At 44.2% G+C, this 21250-nt stretch overlaps 1 protein-coding gene across 3 annotated transcripts in view; it reads right to left on the reverse strand.

Moving 5' to 3' along the window:
• LOC111848193 (potassium/sodium hyperpolarization-activated cyclic nucleotide-gated channel 3-like) overlaps positions 1–18167 on the reverse strand; it is a 47081-nt gene extending 28914 nt beyond the window's left edge. Inside the window, exons 1-3 of one of the 3 annotated variants that reach the window (XM_023820006.2) lie at positions 9777–11306; positions 9491–9616; positions 5060–5483 (exon numbers count right to left, since the gene is read on the reverse strand). In XM_023820006.2, the coding sequence (XP_023675774.1) occupies positions 5060–5464 (405 nt within the window). In that variant the 5' untranslated portion in view covers positions 5465–5483; positions 9491–9616; positions 9777–11306. Of the gene's footprint in view, positions 1–5059; positions 5484–9490; positions 9617–9776; positions 11307–11704; positions 11747–17174 lie in introns of those variants that run through there. The other 2 variants (XM_023820003.2, XM_072698135.1) reach the window with 2 other exon arrangements.
• Positions 18168–21250: the final 3083 nt, after the last annotated feature.

A 21250-nucleotide genomic window follows, 5' to 3' on the forward strand; every position in this document is an offset into this window, starting at 1 on the left:
GCACGCCCTTTATGATGTCATCACATCTGACAACAGCGGAACCATCGCTCTCCCGCAGTCCTCGTTCAGCGGGCAGAATCAAGACCCCTGAACGACTCCCCTCTCGGTTCTTGCCTCACCATGCAAAGACACGCCATGACCTTGACCAGGTGAGTGCCTTAGGAATCAGAAAGGGGACTGGTACTATCGGGGTGGTCATGAACTAGAACAGAGATGACTTTGCTAATTCTGGCCGCACCTGCAGGGAGAGCGAGAGAGAGGGTGGTTTTCCTCAGAGCATGGAGACTATCCCGTCTGACTCTCTGTGTTTCCGAGAGGCCTCAAAGGCATTTGGGGAACATTTCTGAGAACATTTTCCTTTGACCTGTGCTTCACACAGCACATCTGGCTGCTGGAAATGCTCAGTGCTGCAAAGTGAAGTCCGTCAGCAGGACGGCGATTGGCCTGATAAACGACAGCCCCACAGACGCGACGGGACATGCAAACTTAAGGTCACCACTGCAGCTCCCTGGAATCACGCGCTCTGCTGTCAACTCCACTTGACTTGCTGAGCAGGAAAGTCACACGGTTGGATGCATGGTGACTCTCTGACTGCGGCTTCAAACTTAAGGGGGGAACTGTCTTCCTGCACCGCATGGTAAAACTTCAGATGAAAAATGCCCCCCCGTTCCAGTTACCTGCCTCAGGCCTGATCCAGCGGGCATGTGGTGTCATGCACCCTGCAAAGCCGTTTTTAGCGAGCGAGAGTGCGACCTTCCATTCGCAGCCCTTGGCTGGATTATTCGGTACATGGATCAAAACTAGCAATGGTGGGTTGTGAGAACTTTTTATGTCTCTAATAGCGTTTACAAACGATTTTAAAGCCCCTCTGCCTGTTCGGCTTCCGCCAGAAAACCCATCGGATCACTCCTGAACGAAAACACGTGGAAATCGAACGTGCACGTGGCAGGAAATACGGAGGATATAAGTCTGCAATCGGATGGGAAACTGACCCCAGGCCTAGCCAAAACCAGTAGCCCCAAAGTCTCTAATGTGGCAGAGTAGGTTATAAACTGCGATGCCTGCTCTTGTCTGTCATGGCGATGCAGCAACATTAGCAGTCGCCGTCCACAGGTGGCAGTGTACTTTAATGCATTTCAATGAGTCAGTTTTTTGTTTTTGTTTTTTTTTTTTTAAAGGTACACCATGGATGCTTCCAGAAGACGTGCAGGGCGTGCAAACGTGCATGTGTGGCGGCGGATTACACATTTTCATTTAAAAGTCTTCACAGATACCCAGCGGTGGATATTAATATCGCACGAGTGAATTTGCACCCGTGAGGAGCTGTCAGCGGCGGTGCCACGCTTTATTGTGCGCTCAATAATACCCTAGCGTGCCTTTTCTCTGTCCTAACCCTTATCTCCGAGAGCGCAGTCCTTGGCCCAAGAGTGCTCCTGTGGAGCCGGGCCCGATTAGCCGATTTGCATTATTTATTTATTTACCCACGGCGATTCGCCTGGGCGGAAATGAAAGGGGCCCCTCCACGGGAACATGGCCCCCGCTGCCATGCCCTTATCGTCCCTCCCCGAGGCCCCAGCCCCCTGCCGGATTGGCCACCCGCCGGCCCCCTTCTTTTCCGCGAGGACCCTGGGGCCATAATTCTGCCTGAGTGCAGCTGCCCGCATTAACGGGGCACAGCACAGCCGGACACAATAACCACAGGAAGAAGATATTTCACAAAGACTCCCGACAGAGACGTCACTGTCTCGCCTTCCATCCGTATTGAGATGTACAATATATCCATTAACATATTGGTAGCGGCTGATGCTCATTACAAATCAAAACGTCTGCTTGGGCCAATGCGTCAGTCTTGGTCAATATTGCCAGCTGATTTAGTCAATTTTCAAAGTTAGCAAAACAGTTGTTTTTCCTATCTGCTGTTAGGCTGGCATTTTTTAAATCATTAACTTAGTTTCAAATTGCCAGCAATACACTCTGTAGTGTCACAGTTGACCAGCAGGTAATAAGCAGGTTTTTGTTTATGACCTGCAGTGTTTTCAATATAATAAGGGGCCATGCTTTGCGTTTGTCAGACAGTCAGATAGCAGGCAGTTCAGGCTTACAGAAAAGTAGACTTAAAGGTCAGGGAGTTTAAAATAAATGTGTTGTTCATCTCTCTATCTCATGCTGTTGTTTGGTCTGTTTCTTTGATAATAAACTCAGAACATAGGAAACTGACACAAATATCCAGAAAAAATTGCTTACCGGAATCAGTAATACTACATAAAAATATATCGATTGTTGGCATCGGCCAGAATTTCTGCATCAGTGCACCACTTCTGATAGTATGGGGCTGTTACAACACATGGGGAGGGTGTGTAGGAGCTGGTTGGGGAGTAAGTTAGGGGAGGTGTCATGGTATTGAGCGCAAAGCAAGTTTGTTGTATGCTAGAGAAACAACGGCCATTGTGAGTTTATACTGTGTCCATAAATGTGAGAGAGAGAGAGAGGCTGTAGTCATAAACGCCACATGGGTCACTCGCCCGTCTCATCCTGAGGGTGCCGATAAAGTCACTCCCTTCCATGCTCCAGTCCTCCTGTCCCGTGGGTCTGTCTGCCTTCCAGAAGAACCAGGTTCTTCATAGCTGGGTTCTGTCCCAGAACAGGCACCCAGACCCCGATGCCACTGGCAGATGTAGGCCTTTCCGTGACCTTTTCACTGTGTGTCTCTCCTTGCACTCACTTTGAAAAGCTATCCTGTCCTTTCTGGGTAAATTTGTCTCCACTCCCCCCATTTCTATGTTACATGGTTCTGTTTATGATGACCTTCATGTGTCCTCTTGACTTTGGGTGATCAGATAACAGAACGACTGACAATACAGATTTTCTCAGTTCAATCACAGAATTTTTCCAGCAGGATGCTTTCATGCTCAGATTCAACTGCCATTAAAATTATATTTAAAAATTATACATACAGAAAGCCTTAATGATCTCGTATCCGGCAGAAAATTCAATTTTACAGATAGTTTAATGTAACTCTTGAAAAAATTTGCGACACATTTCTTATACTTACTTTAACCCTTTTATACACTCAAATGAATGATTATTGTACTGTTATTTTATGTCAGATATTCGAAACAACACAAGAGACTGAGAGGTAAACAGGTGGAAAGACTACAGCGTGCGACTCCGTGGGCCTGTTAAGGACATTTTTTTGTATTGCACAATACTTTTATTTTTTTCTTATTTTTAGTTAGTTTAGTCTATTTTTGAGAGAATAATGAATGATATTACTCATTATCACAAATTTTCTTTGTTATACTGTTACTTTAGAAATGTGCCGATTCCATGACCGTACCAGTTACTTGAATGCTGAGAGCTTTTCCTATATACACAGGCACACGCGTGCATGCACACACACACACAAATACATGCGCGTGCACACACACACACACACACCCAAACACAAAAACACACACTCACACACACACATGCACACATATACACACATGAATATGAATGAATTCGAATAGCTCATAGAAACATTTCTGTTGGTGAAGTTACTCCCAACAAGCAGTCAATAATGCATGAGGAAAATGCATCATACTTGTCTGTCGGCATGACACAAGACAGATGGACAAGACCGACAGAATCTTTAGTCTGAATATCAGCAAAACTGTCACCACATCAGCCAAGTGACAGAGAGGCCAAGACAGAGAGTCTAGCGACCCGTTAGAGCGATTTCACCCGCTACTCTAAGTGCAGCGTCAGTTTCCGTCTCAGCTCTGCCATATGCCCATTGCTGACAGCTGGCTCTGCCTCGCAATCAGACGAAGTCACATTCTCTCAGAGTGTCACCGGCTCCCTCCTGGTAGGCTGGCTGAGTCACCGCCATTCACAGCGAGGCGCACTGCAGGAAGAGGCTGGCTCGCAGTGAAACAAAGGTGACACAAATTTTGGGTGCGTCAGCAATAGGATCCTCTCCCCTTCTGATGCGAGCCTTCCTCATGGGGGAGCGAATGAGCACTGTCTGCCTGCAGGTATGTGGCCTCCCCAATGCATTTTAGGATGTTTTTTCTCATTATGATCTGCGCCCCGCACAATACTCTCAGGAACAGAGATAATTTGCCACGCATAGGCTTAACGATGATGGGAAGAGTTCACTGGTCAACCAAGGGCACCATCTGAACCCAGTCAGGGTGATTTCAAGCTGCTGTCCTTGCAGTTTACAGAAGACGTGCTACTCTTAAGCCACCAGTGATCAAAAAACTACTTTGGGGAAGGTGACGCTTCTCGTGCTGGTGCATACTGGGAAATATGTTAATTTTTGTACTGTATGTGCTTTACTTTCAATATGACGTGCAAATCATCACCTGTCTGAGGGAAATTTGATCATTTTTATGCTCATTGTCGTCAGACACTTTGCAGGTGTTTAACAGTGTTAAATGAGTTAGACCAGCAACAAGGGGAACATGCTTACAGTATAATAGCTTAAATACATTAATACAGTACCTATTCCTTCTGGATCAGGGGGAGCTCACCCTTGTGTATATGACCTACCCTTCTGCCCCTTGTCCTATTGGAATGTGAGTGACTCTTGTGGGATTTTTCCCTCCATCCCTCTGTTAGCCTCTGTTAGAGTACAGCATCCCTGACAGCTCTCATAATTAAACTCAGGACTCGCTGGACTCTGCAGGGTATACAGCTAAGGCCTCATCCTAGCTCCAGGTGTGTCAATCAAGCCCATCTGTCGTGACCCCAGCTAGTCAGGAAGGACCATAATTATTTTCACTTTCGGGGAAAAAATTGCATAAAGGCCTGTTTATATTAAGTAAAACAGTTTATAAGCAGTAAAACGAAGCATTAAATCACCTCAGGCTGCCTGTCCCCCACGGACAGGCAAAGATCAGTCAAAACACTAAGGGTACAAGGAAACAAAAAATCTGCTGTAAGATCTTCAATGTCGCTGGCAATCCTTTATTATTTACTTTGAAGCTGAGAAACACAGTGGTGACCAAGAGAGGGCATCCACAGAGAATGTAAATTGTTCGATCTTTTTTTATATGAGCGAGAGTCTTACCTCCTCCCACTGGTGAATGTAGCGAATGAGCCTGGACAGACGCAGCAAACGTAGCAGACTCAGGATCTTAGTGAAGCGGACAATCCTCAGTGCGCGGGCCGTCTTATAGAAGTCCGAGTCAATACGTGTCTCCACAATGAGGAAGATGTAGTCCACTGGGATGGAGGAGATGAAGTCCACAATGAACCAGCTCCGCAGGTACTTTACTTTGATCTGCTGTGGGTCCAGAATGATCTCGGTGTTGTCCTCCTTCACAATGCCCGTGCGGAAGTTGAGCACCAGGTCAACGAGGAAGAAGGTGTCCGACACGACGTTGAAGACGATCCAGGGCGGGGTGTGCTCGTCCTTGAAGAAGGTGATGCCCACCGGTATGATGATGAGGTTGCCCACCATTAGCAGCAGCATGGTCAGATCCCAGTAGAATCTGCAAGGGGACCATCAATTAGGGTGGAGGGTGAACATGTGGGAACCAAAAGCTAACCCAGAACTTCAGCAAATAACTAAGTAAATAAGCTATACAAACACATTGCATTCTGTAAATATTTACAAAAAATGTGACTTCGTTACATAATCTTTTGACATCATCATCATCAATGTCATTATTATTTTTACTATTCACTTTTCCTCAATGTCCCAGATCTCTGAGGAATTTACATGTCCTCTCAATGTTTGCATTCCTTCCAAGTGCTCTGATTTCCTTCCACAGACCAGTGTGACACGGTTAGCCAAAGTGGTGTCTCTTAATGTGTGACTGTGTTTGCCCTGGAATGAACCGACATCCCGTCCAGGGCATGTCCCATCTTGAATGCTGTGTTTTTTGGGAGAGGCCCAAGGCACACAACACTATCCTGGATAAGAGTCTGTGCAACTTCAGCATCATCATGTTTATATACATGCATTTTTAGTCATGCTCCAGCACAGTGTGTGATCCGAGTTTAGCCAGCCCTTCTTTGCCTATCACCGATTTGTAAAACTGGAAAACATACTGATGGAACTGAAACCAGGACCCTCTGGATATTCCGGCCTGCAACTTACTGACAAGAAGCTCAACAACTCAGGATATTTTATTGTCTTATCTGATGATTGTGTCCAGGCATCTGGACACATGTTGGACACATTGCATTTAAGACAAATACACAGATTCAAATAATAATAATAATAATAATAATTACATTTATACAGCACCTTTCACAACCTCAAGGTCGCTTTACAGGAGGGAGAAAAAAAAATCAATAATCAGGAAGACAGTGGAGAAATGTTCAACCACAGAATGTGAACAGTGACACAGCAAAACTGTATTATACAGAGACAAACTCCATCTTCGTGATGCGAAACAGATCAAGGGGCACGGAAACTGATGGATGATGAGGAAAAGTTTATTAGTACATAATTAGCACAAAATAATTCTTACACAGTACAATGTCCAATGGATTACAGGTGAGCAGAGGGTCGTGTCTGGCGACATTGCCTCTCCCCAGAAAAATCCAAGCCCTCCCACTGTCTCAGAGTGTTAATATCACACATCTCTGCTATGCGTTGATATATTTTGTGTTGGTTTAAAATCCTTATATGGCACTATACAGCATGCTAAAAATAATGATGCACAACTCAAAGCCTACACAAGCCCCAGGGAATTAAGCAGTTAAAACATTCATAGACAGACAGTTAGTTGATGTCTTCTGTCACGTCTGAGGACCAGTGATGTCTTGGTATGGCTGCCTCTCAGCGGCGTTGCCGTGGCATTTAACTGGGTCGCCGTTACTCGTATGGAGGTATGCTGGGGTGAGTGCACGGCCAGCAGCCTTCCTGATCCTCGCGGAGAGATAACAAGCATAACGAGTAGCTGTCGTCAGGGTCTCTGTGAGGGCCACACCAATAGGGAGCCCCACCATCAGGGTCTCTGTGAGGGCCACACCAATAAGGAGCCCCACCATCAGGGTCCCTGTGAGGGCCACACCGACAGGGAGCCCTGCACTCATCTCTCTCTCTCAAAGAGAGAGAAAAGCAGAATGTAAATGTGTGTGAAAAAGCGAGAGGAGGTCATGTGTGTCTGTGCGTGTGTGTGTTTTTAAAAAAGTGAATGTGCATGTGTGTGTGAAGGACAGCGTATGTGTGCATGTTTGTATGTGTTTCCCAATATGTGAATATGTATGCATGTGTGAAAATGTGGGGGGGTTGTGTGTACGTATTTGTGTGTGTACATACACACATGGACACGTTGCCTTCTTCCATGAACAGCTATAGCAGCTGCCAGCTCATCTTATCATAGCAGGATCCATTTGCTGCATTTGTTATGCACAGGAAGGAAGACGTGGGAGAACACAGTTCTATAAATACACATCAGGAGAAGCACGAGCCTGGCGATCAGAGGCACACAGAGCCGTCTGGGTGAGCCCTCCACCGATAGGAAGCGACAGGACAGCCCTGTCTTAACATGCCGGCAGGTGGTGGTCCCCGAGTGATGCCTTCCCTCAGACGGCAGCAATCCCCACACCGGCAAAGGCTCGCTTTAATAATTGCAGTCCTGATTTGATTTTCCCTGCTTTGCACACATCGCCATGTCTGCTGCACCATTTCCCCAAACGATGCAAAAATTGTTTTATAACTTAGTGATATTTTTTTTCCTCTTCACAAATGCTATCAACAGGTCTTGCCAGTAGTAATTCTGTGCTTGATATGCATAAATATATACCCGACTGTATTAGGCATTTTCTCCACACCACAAAGAGCATGGTGCACCAGACAGCCCACTGGTAGTAAATGGCAGCACGTACCCTAGTGTGTACTCTGTTGTCAGCCACCTGGGCCGGGTAATCCCCCTCAAACTGCCTGGCATGTCCTGACATGCACATTTCAGTTTGCTGACCAACCCCATTCACATGCCCTGGCAAATTAAGATCTCTCTCACTCACTAGATGAATTTGTGCATGCATACAGATGCATGCAAACAGAAATTCTATTGCTGGGCTCCTTTTGTGTCATTAAAACATGCAAGGCAATGAAGACATGCCCCATTTCCCCAGAAAAATACAAAAAAGGTATCCATCCATCCATCCTTCCATCCATCTATCCTGCAGCTGCTTATATTGCTCAGGGTCAGAACTGGGCCTGGAGTCTATCCCAGGGAGCATAGAGCAGATGGCTCAGGTAAACCTTAGATGAGATGCCAGCACCAAAATACATTAAAAATTATAACAAAATATAACAACTTTATTCTAAAAATAAGTGAGGGAGTGGATAAAAAAATACATATTTCATGGAACTGTACTAGAAGCTATACGACATCGGAACAAAAAGCAGGCTGCCACGTGCTGGCAGTAACACAGAGTCCTGATGGGAAATGGTAGGTCCTCCACAAAACACTGCTTATGCTCCCAGTGTGATTTGGAAGCAGATAAAAAAACAGATTAATTAGTCTTTTACCGGTCATATTACGAAGAATGTGGGGGTGTTCTGTTTAAAAACCTGAAGTGATGTGCAATTTTAATATTTGCATGGAGAAAAAAATTCAAATAAGTATAATAGTCCAACTTGTCTACAGTTATTGTGAATCGATGCCTTAATTACTGGGAACAGCAGAAAAAAGGTATCAAGCTACAGTAGTAGCGACTGCATCATATTCAATGCAATGTATGCCAGGATTTGGAATAGCGGAAATGACAGCAGACGAAAGCACTCATATTTATTTGTGCTAGTTTTCAGTAAATATGAGTCATAACAGCAAAGTAGATGGCCTAGCAAACACACTCCAGGCTGTTGCCACTTAAAAAGAGGTAAGTGGGAAGACCAAGCAGCAATTCCCATGATTATTGATATCCATGCAAGCAAGAGGTCCTGGCAGTACTGCTATATTTAGGAAAGAGACCCTGTTTTATCTTTCCAGAACACCATCGCAGACTGAAGGCTAAATAAGCACAGCACATTTCAGTCTCAGGGAAACAACATACTTTCTAAATGCGAACACAACTTAGATCAAAGAATTGAATGCTGTAAATCACACAGCAAAATGTAGAGAAGGAAAACAATGAATGTAATGGTACTTAGGTACAGGAAAGTTACTATTAGGACACAGGTCTTGAGAATACCTCTCCAACAAAACACATCATCAGACTCTGCTTGGGATTAACTGCTGATTGGAGATAGAAGCTCATGGGATTCCTCTTACAGTATGTCTAGGCTGAGCCTTTTCTCCCACAGTCCATGGAGAAACATGTTCACTCTACTTCACCAGAGTTAAGGCCATCATTCCCATGGAAGAAAACAATTGATTCAGCCAGCTGTTTACCTGCGCAGTATGTACTGTTGTTAGGTATGCGCACAATAGATCATTGAGCTAATGATGTCAGCGTACAAAGGCACAGCATGAGGAAGCTTTTGGCCCAGTCGAACCTGTATCAGCTTAAGACAAAAACAAAACCAGCTCATGCCCACCAAATTTACTGCCTTCACTCTGTTGTGAATGGTAGCTTGAAGCCAGGCTGATGCTCCGTCTGCATTCGCTCTCAGCCAATCCAATTTTCCACCTTGGGGCTGTAAGCAGCCTTGCCTTCAACATAACTGTGAATGGTGACAATGCAAAACATTTACCAGCGCAATCAGTAGTGCACTGATTATCAGTGACCATGAGACAATTTAACCTTTTGATGGTGAGACAGTATTCAAGGTGTTTAGGATGTATTTTTTTAACAATATGTGGCAATTGGGAAGAATAATTTACCTGTTTATAGATGAATTTCCCTCAAAAGAGATATAGGAGGTGTAGCAGGCAGCAGTAAATGGACCACACCAACTCCACTGTCTCATCAATTATGCATAATTTCATTCAGTGAAAAAAAAAAAGTTAACGCACAGCTAATGACCAGTTCATTTCCTAACTATGTGCCCATTATTTCAAAATAACTGCTTGCGTTAAAAAGGTTGCTGCCCTATCTCAGCTTGGCAGGGACAGTGACGGCACTTAGGAATGCAAGACACCAGACAAGGACAGCTCTGGTTGTAATCGGCTCTCTGCCATCCCACACCACTCATCATATGCACCCCTGCTGCTGCCACCCCACCCCCAGTTCTGGGAGCATCACCATCCCGATTGGCCCGTTCATCATTATCAGACTCCTTACTGATTTCTCTGACATGCAGATTGAGACCGCTTATCGGCTAACCACCATATGAGGGAGTGACATACACAACTTTTCGCCAGGAACTCCCCCTACCCACAACCCCCAACCCACTATGCTACTGCGTTATATCAGGCAGTAGCACTTCTAGACCATTTCAACTGGGGGATGGGCAGATGCATTTGACCTTAATATCCTTCAAATATTACTTACACTAGATTTCCAGCATTAAGATTCAAAAGACAATTTTGAAAACCAATGTTATTTATGCAATGCTTTCATACAATCACTCTGATTTCTTGCATCCACAAGCTTAAGCGCTAATTCGGAAAGTATCGTTTACTACAGTAGGTGAAGAGTAATATGTATTCAGGCAGCCACCCTTCCCGAGCATACATGTACCTCCCCCACCCTGTGCTCTGTCCAGCCATGCCACCAGCCTCCTTGAACGCTGATCTGGACCTCAAAATGGTTGGGATGGAGTGAAGAGAGAGATATGTGATAGAGCATAAGCAACAGAAAGTGGTGTAATGGAGGGGGGGGGGGGAATCCCTGATAACTGGATAAATGGCTTAATCCATGCCCTACCTTTCACAGAGAGCCACGTTGTTTAAAGCCTGAAAATCAACTTGGGACATTTTATGTTTGGCCCTGTGACCCCTTCCAACCCAAGGAACACTCACAGGAGAAGCAAAGCACATATCTCAGATTAATGCCGCTTAAAAGCAAGCTGTTTAACCTATGTGGGATGTTATTTTCAACAAAAAAGGAACATGAATGTGGGGCACTTATTTAACTGGCATTTATGTTTATTTAATATCTATGCCGTTTCTTTAATACTGTTTCCTTAAAGTTTGTTTGAATAAACTGTCTGCTGCTTTAATAATAAAATGATTCACTGCTCGGCGTGGAAAAAAAACATGAATGTACAGAAATAGAAATAAAAACACCCGATTTTCATAGGGGGTAAGTAGCCCTATAATAGCCTGAGAATGAAAGAATAATAAAATGGGGACTTCCCTATTGCGGTTGGGGAGCGGCGTGCGATCTATTTTTGAAGACTGCGTGTCTCTGTATCCTGCAATTAGTCAGAGGTTCCCAGACAGCCGGCATGGAAGGAGCCAGCCGAAGACATCGATCTGAGCTCGTGCTTCCCGCCAGTCACGGCGGCTGCACGGGCACGCGCCGCGCTTCTTTGGGGCGCGAGGGGAGCCCCGTGCAGTCGCTCGCGACCCGGTACTCCCCGGGATCGCGGAGCATCGGAAAACGAGCGTAACGGCGTGACCTCGTTCGCAGAGTCTTTGCACATCTGCTTATTTATGTGCTTGGATTTTCATTGAAGCTGCGCGACTAATTACTGAACATTCCCTCGTTAGGCTTTTCTTACTTGTTTCGACGTGAGTAAAAGAACAGGCTTTTATCATTGTCAGAAAAGGTAGGGTTGGCACAAGCTAAGCTGCCAGATGTTTTTGCTGAAGATGAATCTGTGGAACAATTTTCCCGACCAATAACGCTTTTGACACACCCATACCGAGAAGAGGACCAGTTTCCTCCTTTACATCAGAGATGGCTGATCTCCCAGTATCCAGCTGAGACACGGGATGAAAGGAAAGCAGAGTAGGGTGGTCCTTGAAACCAACACTGTCAGATGATTGGCTACTGCCCTTGCCATTCGGAGCCTTTAGCCAAAGGAGATTGGCTCATTTGAACAGCTGTTCCTCTCTGCCAAAAGGAGGTGGGGCAGTATGGGCTGCTGAGGAGAGGAACAGAGAAAGGGACCTACGCTGAAGCAGATCGCGACTGGAAGCTTCGGCTCCGCTAATTACCGCTGCTGCCTTCGTTGATTAGAAATCAAACTGAAGATTAAAAAAGTACTGAAGTGTGACATGAGATTAATTAAGATTTTTTTTTTTTACTTCTCCTTTTAACTTCAGGACAGATTATTTTTTCTGTTGTACAAAGTTTGCATCATGCCCTGGACTTACAAAGACACCTACACCACTGAGACTATAGACTGGCATTAGGAAAGGAAAGCATTGATAAAGCAAGCATTGATAAAGCAGTTTAAATTTGCTTGATCCTCCATCTCCGTATCACTGATTTCCTGTCCAATGCAAACTGGAGAACCTGGAATATCAAGTAAACTGCCTTTTTACCCCTATCTGAATTGTGCCAAAAATACATCTATTAGTCTGTAGTGTATGGCAGAATAATCAAGGTGGCCAGGTGGGGAAGAGGAAAGAACAAATGGGAGAGAGGGATTGCTTTCAGAATCATAACATACAAGAGTAACTTCATCTGTTGCTAAGATTTTACAGCTTTCCGGGACACAACGAGGACAGAGAGAAAAGGCAATGGAAGACGATGAGGAAAACTCACACTGGAATATGGCCATGCGCAGCTGAAGATGCTCTTCCTGGAATTAAATCTAAATGTCATACCAGTTGGCGCAAACTCATGCCCAGGAAGCCTGAGCACCCAGAAGGCCATCACATCGTATTAGTGCTACTGGCTATTCCAGCGATGCTACTCCACCCGGTGGGGGAGATGTGCACCACAAGTAATGAAATACAGGAGAGGAGGGTATGATAATGCACAGGATCACAGATGCACTGACAGCCTTGCACTGCCCCTGCTTTATGTGCGTCCTGCTTCCTGGTCTGTTGCTCCCACACATGACCGCCGGAGACCACGTGGCACATTCAGTCACTGTCTGTCAGTCACCCCCACTCCTGGCCCATCCCCCCTCCATTAAATAAATTGCACCGTAGTAATCTCTTCTGATGTGTGCTTCTAATATTCTCAGATGAGCATGCCAGGCTTTTCTGATTACCCCACTTTTGAGTCCCACTGGCACGTTTGCTTAATCCCGTGCATTACCTGCACTAAATTAAAAAATGTCCACAATGGAGGGAAACACATCAGAGAGAGTTAAAAAAAAAAAAAAAAAAAAAAACATCTCACTTGGGTCAACCAGTCTGGAGATGTGTCAGCCTCAGGGCTGTCAATATAAATGTTGCAATTCAGCTTCTAATATTGAATTTATGTAAAATAATTGCATCAGCAGTTGTAAATCTCTTAAAACAATGTGCTCATATTCTGCATGGATGATTTTCTAAGTGCTTTGCAGGTCTGTTTTTGGTTATTAATTATTATAATAATAATTTCTTTCAGCTCACCGTGTTAACATTTTGATTTAATTAAATTGTCCCAAGAAGTTTGTCTATTTGTTGGATCCGGAGATCCAGATTACGCATCTGAGGACTTCAACCTGAAGGACCTCACTGCAGAATAAGGTCTTTCCAGATGCCTGACATGCAACTGTCCACTGAGGACAGTCACATTCTGACAACTGGGTATTAATTTTTTAGACAGGGCACAAAGCTCTGTTTCAGCCTGTTTGTGTGCGCAGCTGTCAACCTGAAACAATGTGTTTACTAGCCAGATATGTTGTTATTATTACTTTTTTTACAGAGCTGGGCCTCTTTAGGAAGATGAAAAGTTTCCGATGAATTGTGTATTTAAATGCAATTGTCCTCAATGGCCCCGCAGCCACTCATGGTGAGAGCGTCAGCCACATAATCGGGCACTAATGTAAATGTAACACTTTCATCTTTTTCTCATTTTCTCTCAATCGAGGGGTGAGGAGCTGTTAAATGGAGGATGGTACCGGAAGAGCCAAACTGACACTGAACAGCAGGTCAGTTAAAGGGAGTATTAGCGAATCTGTGAGTGCACGGGTCCAGCGAGGGGTGGGCCAGGCATTAACCTTCTCTATGTTTATAGGGACCTTCTCACACTGGAGTCAAAGGTTATCTCAGCTTTTCTGGGAAGCTTATAACGGAATCCTACTGGACGACCTTTATTTTTAATTTTGCAGAAAATAAGCTGTAATACTTCTCCTATATCTGGGATTGTAGCAATAGGTTGGATTATGATGTCATTTTTAATGCCACCTTTTTCCTTCAGAAGACCACCCCTGTCCCCTCTCTGTTCCAATTATTAAACGACGAGTGACAGAAGCCAGCATAATGCTGAACATGCAGTCGCCATCTTGCTGTGAAGCGCACTGCTTGTTTGTTAGTTCCCTAGAGGGGTCCCGGCTCCTGGGGTGGGGTGGGGTGGGGTGGGGTGGGCGGCGGGTTGTTGGTTCAAGCCAAGTTATCACTGTAAGTGCAGCATTAAAGTCCCCTTTCTCCTACACTAAATTAATGAACCATTAATTCCCCCCATATTGGAGTTTTTAGCTGTTTAAATTCCTGGAAAAAACCTCCATGATAAATGATGATAAATTCCGCCAAGCCTGTGCACAAGAATCAATATCCATACTGCTTCACTGTTCTGTATATTTAAAAGCCACGATTTATCTTTGCTTTCAGGTTTTTTATATTTGAACTTTTTAACATCCTTAATAGTTTTTATTGTCTTTAATATTTTAATTAGATTCAGTTTAACTTTAATTATATGATGATAACAGTGGAGGACTCTATAAAGAAAATGCATCATGAATTGCTGCCAATTAATCAGTATCACAATTCAATGCCTCAGCAGCAAACTTTACAGCTTTTTGAAACACTCATAGGTACAAAAAAATTGGCATCTATATATCAATAAGGAAGAAGAATTTCTGCAGGGCTGCCTGGTAGATATGAGGCAGGAACTGTACAGTATGACACCGACTACATGTGAGCCTGTCTTTTACGAACATGTCTATTGGAATAATGGATGGCAAGCAGCCAGGGAAGGTGGTTCCACCTCGGATACAGTCTCACGGAAGCGGAGGGAAGTTTCTCAACCCGGGGTGGCCTGGCGACGCAGTGCAGGTGTCTGCTCATGATGCTTAACTTGCAGAACACTTCTGGGGCCAGAATGTCACAGATGTCCTATTTTGTTAGACACTTTACTTTAAAAACATGGCCGCATCGCCGACAGAACCTCTGTTGTATCGTGGGCAGTGGGGGATTAGGCTTAAGGATCAACTAATGAAATGTGAGAGAATTAAGGGAAACCTATGGAACAGCCATGAGCAGGTGGGGGAGAGGAGTCACTGCAGGAGAGCAGGAGAAAAAGAATCAAATATGTGTGCATACAGAACGAAACGCTGACCCTTGATCTCCATCGTTCACCTTTCCCCTGGAATGAGACACTTCCTGTCTCAGAGCCCAGCTCTGCGGTGCCCTGATGTGGGCATATCTGGGATCACACCCCATGGAAGCCCCCCGGGTGGCACCCATGATTTTCGCCTTTGTGACGTCAACAGCAACCCGAGATTTAATCTCTCCAGCATGACAGGCGGGTAAGGATGGCAGGACCGTCCGGTGGGATAGCGGGAAATGGCAAAGGGCATTAGCAGGGGCGACCAAGCCTGGAGTCTTATCATCCAGGGAATGTCGGCAGCAGATCACTGCTCAAAGAAAACACTCCCTCCATTCCCCTGGAAGGACAAAGCGGGATACACATGTCCAAATCAATCCAGTCACCTACTAAACAAGGAGCAACTGCATACCGCACAAATAGGATTGGGTCATCGACAAAAATCCCTCTTGTTTCTGGACCAACAAATAAACAAGTCGTACCATTTTCCAAAGACATCCCACCCCCCACCCCCACGACCCCGACCTTTCTGCTGCTATCATAGATCAGGCTCCACTTCCACAGCACATAATGAGATCATTTGCGCAGTTGCATAAAATGACAGGGTTGAACACCATTAACATTTCAAAACACACCAATGAAGATGTTCCGGTATTTTGTAACGCTCTGAGGAAAAAAAAAACAAGAGACCTGTAGGACACAAGATTATCCAGAACTTAAACATTCATTAGATGCCAAAGTTATGTGGACAGTTAACGAGATCTTGGTCCTTGGCTAAAGGCTGAAACAACAGTATGTGACCCTAGATTTTCAAATCGCGGAGGGAACATGTGTATTTAAGTGCTTGCTCAGGGGTAGGCGATAAGACACTAATGCTTTGGTTATTGAAAGCAGAAAGAGCTTCGTGGCTCTGACACCAGACATCAACCTCACAGTCCCCGGGCATTGGGTCACATGCACCAGGCGGAGGATTTCCCACAATTCCGTGCAACCTGAAATTCACCCTCAGTGCTTTCATGCATTTTCTTTGTCCCACATTAGTTATGTAAAATCAATGTCACTCTCAAGGGCAGGGGCGTAATTAATAACACGGAGCGTGTTTTGCACGTAAAATGCAACATTTGGAGCAGATTTAAGTTGCTAGCTATGAGAGCTCGTGCTAAACCAAGGACAAGGCAAAACACATTATGCAAAGTACAAGATGAGTCAATGTTCACAGTTAAGGTTGTGTCCAGAATTTTAAAGTTGTCCCACTGATTATCAAAGATATAAAGATTTTTTTAAATTCTACAGCAGTTCATTCAGCAGTCTTATTAACTGATGGCTTCTCACATTTACAGATATTCAGCTTGCCATGTTAAGATTCAAAATAAGGACAACCCTTAACCAACAATCATTTTCATCTGCAGCATAAGATATGGACTGTGTCCTGTGGGCAACGAAGAAAAAAAGGAAATGTCAAAATTTCATTTTTTTTAAAGCACTGGAGCCTGCAAATCACGGTTACTTTATATGGTGCTTTAAACGGATGTCCACTTCAGACTGAATGAAAAACGTGACGAGACAACCATATAGAGGCGAAGACCGCTAAGTTTGCTCATACCGGTACGTACTGTAACACCTTGACATATCTGTTTAGTACTTAAAACTTCCAGGCCAGCTCCTAACGCGTTTAAGCGTGTATATTGTTTACCACTATGATGCACATCAAATTTATTATTCCTTGTTATTTTCATAATTCCATATATTATGGAAATACTCAAGTGGTGATTTTATAGACTAATCTGCGTAATCAGTATTACGGCTGAGAAGAGCACGTTGCGTGACGGTTTTGTATGTTTGTTTGCCATAATGTCGTTTCAGTGAATGAAATGTTTGTTGTTAAAGATCAACGAATGCTGGGTTACCTGAAGTCACTGTAAGGGTGAATTATCCAAAATCCGGCGGATTTAACCCGCTCCTGCTCCCTCTCCACTGCCTTTTCACTGCCAAACATCCTTAAGGAAAACTTGTTGACTCCTGGTTGAAGCATTGCCCCAAACTGCCTGTGCATGAAACCCGCCTGGTACAGTCTTTCATCGTCCGGCATGATCTGATCGATGCCGTCCAACTTTACGAAGCCCGATGGCTCATCTTGAGGCGCCTGTTGGGCACCGGCGCCGCCTTGAGCCCCGTCTGCTTCGGGGGTACTCTCCTCACTGGGGCTCGCATCACCTTCCGTGATGAGGCGCCTTTGCTCGGCCGAGTCCGAGTCGTGGACGTGCCGGCTGGTGATGGAGGAGAGACTACCCCTGAACCTCCGGCAGTCCCCGTTCGAGCTGGTCTTCACCGGTTTTCCCATGTCCGTCTCCATGATCACTAGGTCTCCGCTTTTGGTCTCTCCTATGTTTTTGCAGCTTCCCGTGGAGGACGGCGAGGGCAAGGGCTTCATCCTGATACCTTTCCTTTGAGTGTCCTTGTCGCCGTCTTCTCCCTCGCCAATGATCGAGGCTTTCTGTCCAATGTGTTGTGGCAAACTGTAGAGCCTTTTGCGCATGGAAGAATGTAGCCTGTCCATTATTAAATCAAAAGATTCGGAAGATCAATTTCTTTAAAATCGGAAAGCGGATCCTTGGTATTGTTTAAATAATTATTATTATTGCCACGGTGCCACGAACCATCCAACTCCCTATCCGTGGCTGCGAGCGCACTGACTGGAGCTAATCACGAACCGTGCAAGCCTTATACTGATGCACATGACATGGGTGGCTGTGCTGCGTTTGCAGGAACTGGAACGCATCCAATATTACCTGACATTTAAAAATATGCTCCCCTTGCAGCCTTCATAGTCCGTCCTTCGTCGTCCGCGCACTCCTGTTGCAAGGCACTGAAATAAGCTCAGAAATCCAGAGAGCCCGAGATCAAAGTAGCGCAGACGTAAAGTGCCGAGCCCGGCGTGTCAGGTGAGAGACGTGCGAGAGGATGCGATCTGCAGGCAGTGGGAGGTGCAGGGACACGCGTGCCTTTCATTAGTGCTTTAGTAACGGGGCATGCTCTCTTCACCCCAGACTGTGCCTGCTGTCAGTAATAAACAATTAAATTAAATCGTGGCACCCCCTCACCTCCTACCACCATCCAAGGCTTGTTGACAAAACATCGCCCCTTCTAAAATCTTCAATATTAAAAAGAAAAACTAATTCTCTGGGTTACCGTAAAATATCTGTAGATAAACGGAACCCCAGAAGATTGGATATAAATTACAGATGCGCACAAACGACGTCGTTGTCTAGCCTTTTTCTGTTCACACAAATGAGGCTGATATCCACCCAAAATATTTGTTTTAAGTGACCGCACTCTTACACTGGCTCAGCGCACACTTTAAATGCTTCTGCTTAAATAAATCGATTTTAATTGGATATTACTGTAACGTTACTATGTGGGCAGCCAGATGTTGCACCTTTTTTTGATCGCGCAGAATAATAGCAGCATGTAAGTTTAACTATTGCCAGTTTAAATGTGTAATGGGTGTCGAATCGAACACGTTTGAATGTCCTATATATAAATAGTGAAGCGGGTGTATGCGCACGCGCTTGTTTGGACTTCATAAGTCAATATTAATACAATAATGCTGATTATGATTTGTGATTCCCCTTGTTTTAATTGCCATATTTGGTATTTTGGGTAAAAATAATACTGGGTTACCACGAAGACAATACATTTCTTTTGAAAGTTGTAATTTCAATGGGTGTGCGCAACCCAGTGGCTACCTATGTTTTATACTGACAATGGGGTATATTTAACCCATATGTAAAACAGTACTTGTCAAGCTTTTCTGAATTTTTGACTATTATGGTTACATTTTAATTTCGATCAGCATGTATCAAGGTAGGCTACACATAAACATCGTTGTGCCAAATTTTTACATCCAGCTAAAGCTATGAGCAAGTCCAATAACAGTCCGTCAGGATAAACGGCCAGTTTTGACATAGCAAGAATTACTAGGCTATACCGTCTTCAGAATACGCGGAATACTACGGAAAATTGTAACAACAATGCCTTAATTAATAACTTTAAGTAGCTCTGGATTAGAACGTATTACTTAAATGCGCGGCATGAATAACTGTTAGTTGATTTTAGGTTGTTTTATTAAATACGTTTCTTTGTAGTTTCTGTTCTCTTTTTCTTGAATGACAGTAGTGACAGTAGTAGTATGGTCTGTTTCTAGATGTTTCTAGATTTCTAGATGATTTCTAGGTATGTGTGTGTGTGTGTTTGTTTGAATTAAGTTTGAAGTCATTATTTATATATAGTTACCTGATGAAGACGCAAATATTACCTGAAAGAAAGACATTCATATTCATAGATCTCAGCTTCTTTCGTACGTTATAAGCTAGATCTAGCACTCTTTAAAAAACCATAAACCTTTAGCTAAACGCTTAACTTTGCATAATGCATTTTCATCCTAGCTTCCTTCTCAGTTCATGAATGAACGGATACCCGAAGGCTGAACAGAAGTCACATTAATGCTGAGTTTCCGTAAATGGAGACGCACTCTGGGTAATACTCCATGTCTGACCCCAGACCTCCACCCACCTCCCGGAGTTCCCTCAGAGCATCACGGCAGCTAAGTGACACTCCGAAGAGACGGCCGTGGTCAAGGACTATGCTTTCCATCAGGGACACATAGATATTTAGGTCAGAGAATAAAGGGGTTTAAAAGGGAGGGTTAGCGCTCGGTGATAAATTGCAGCCTCTAATCTGAATGCTTACAAATATCTTTCAACGCAGAGAGCCTGTAGGGAAAACATGTGAGTCCCTTCTGGGAATTCAGCTTCTTGGTGGCTCATTCCGACGAGGGCGGGAGAGGAGACGCGGAGTGGATTTACGGGGGCAGGAAAATAAAAGGTTCAACCAAAATAGTGGTCATTTATATAGGTCACGGTAGAATATGTCTGTACGTCTGCTTCTCATATATACCCATCTGCGTGTTAATCGACAGGCTAATGATTCAATCAGCTATGCGTGCAGTGCGGAATAAACCATCAACCTGAAACTGATCTATTCACTACATACGTGGTCATGATGATGCAATGTGGTGGTTACTCAGTCCTTTGCAAGGATTCAAATTACATTCAATCCCAAACATTAAATATATATATATTGGTTTAAAATGTTTATGCTATAAAGAGGAGCCAATTATTGCAATAACTTTATTTCTACGTTTTATATATTTAATAAATTAATTTAATTGCTGACGCAGTGGAGCCCCCTCGTGGCCTTTTTGCGTCACATACTTCGTTGATAGAAGAAATAGCAATAAGGACTATGAATAATAATAATAATAATAATAATAATAATAATAATAATAAAAATAATAATAATACACTGTGTTGGGTTTCTGCAACCCAAAAATGCCAGGTCTTCATATCTCAGTGCTGATGGTTGCAATTACATTGCCGGTGCACCTGCAAAACTGCTAAAACTCAGATGAAATGTGGCTGTTTATGAATGGGACAGAGATAGAGTGCTTTTTTTTTGTTCTATAAAGGTGCTAGAATCTGCAAATGCGCCAGAGCTGCATGACCAAGGTGACCCTGAATGACAGCCCAGGAGTCTGCAGAAATTCCTTGACATGTGTAATGAATATATATATATATATATAAATATAGACACACACAAACACACACACATATATACAGGGGCACAGCTACAAATTCAGGGCTACCTGACAAAATGTTGTCACCCAATTTTTGATATAATTTCCAGTATTGATTCAAGTTCTGGTCCCTCTGAATCTGCCAGGTTATCGATGCCCCTACTACTCCCCTGTATACTGTACGTTATTGTGATAAACAGTACTGTGGCTCATGATCCTGTGGAGTGTTTTAAAGGGTTTGTGCAGCATGAGGGGAGGCACAGCACTGCAGCGTTCAGCACTGTCTCCTCACACCTCTGGGACAAGCGTTCGAGTCTTTGCCATGGCTCCATGTGTGTGGAGTTTGGG

The sequence above is a fragment of the Paramormyrops kingsleyae genome, chromosome 13 (assembly GCF_048594095.1).
Source record: "Paramormyrops kingsleyae isolate MSU_618 chromosome 13, PKINGS_0.4, whole genome shotgun sequence".
NCBI classification, from domain to species: Eukaryota; Metazoa; Chordata; class Actinopteri; order Osteoglossiformes; family Mormyridae; genus Paramormyrops; species Paramormyrops kingsleyae.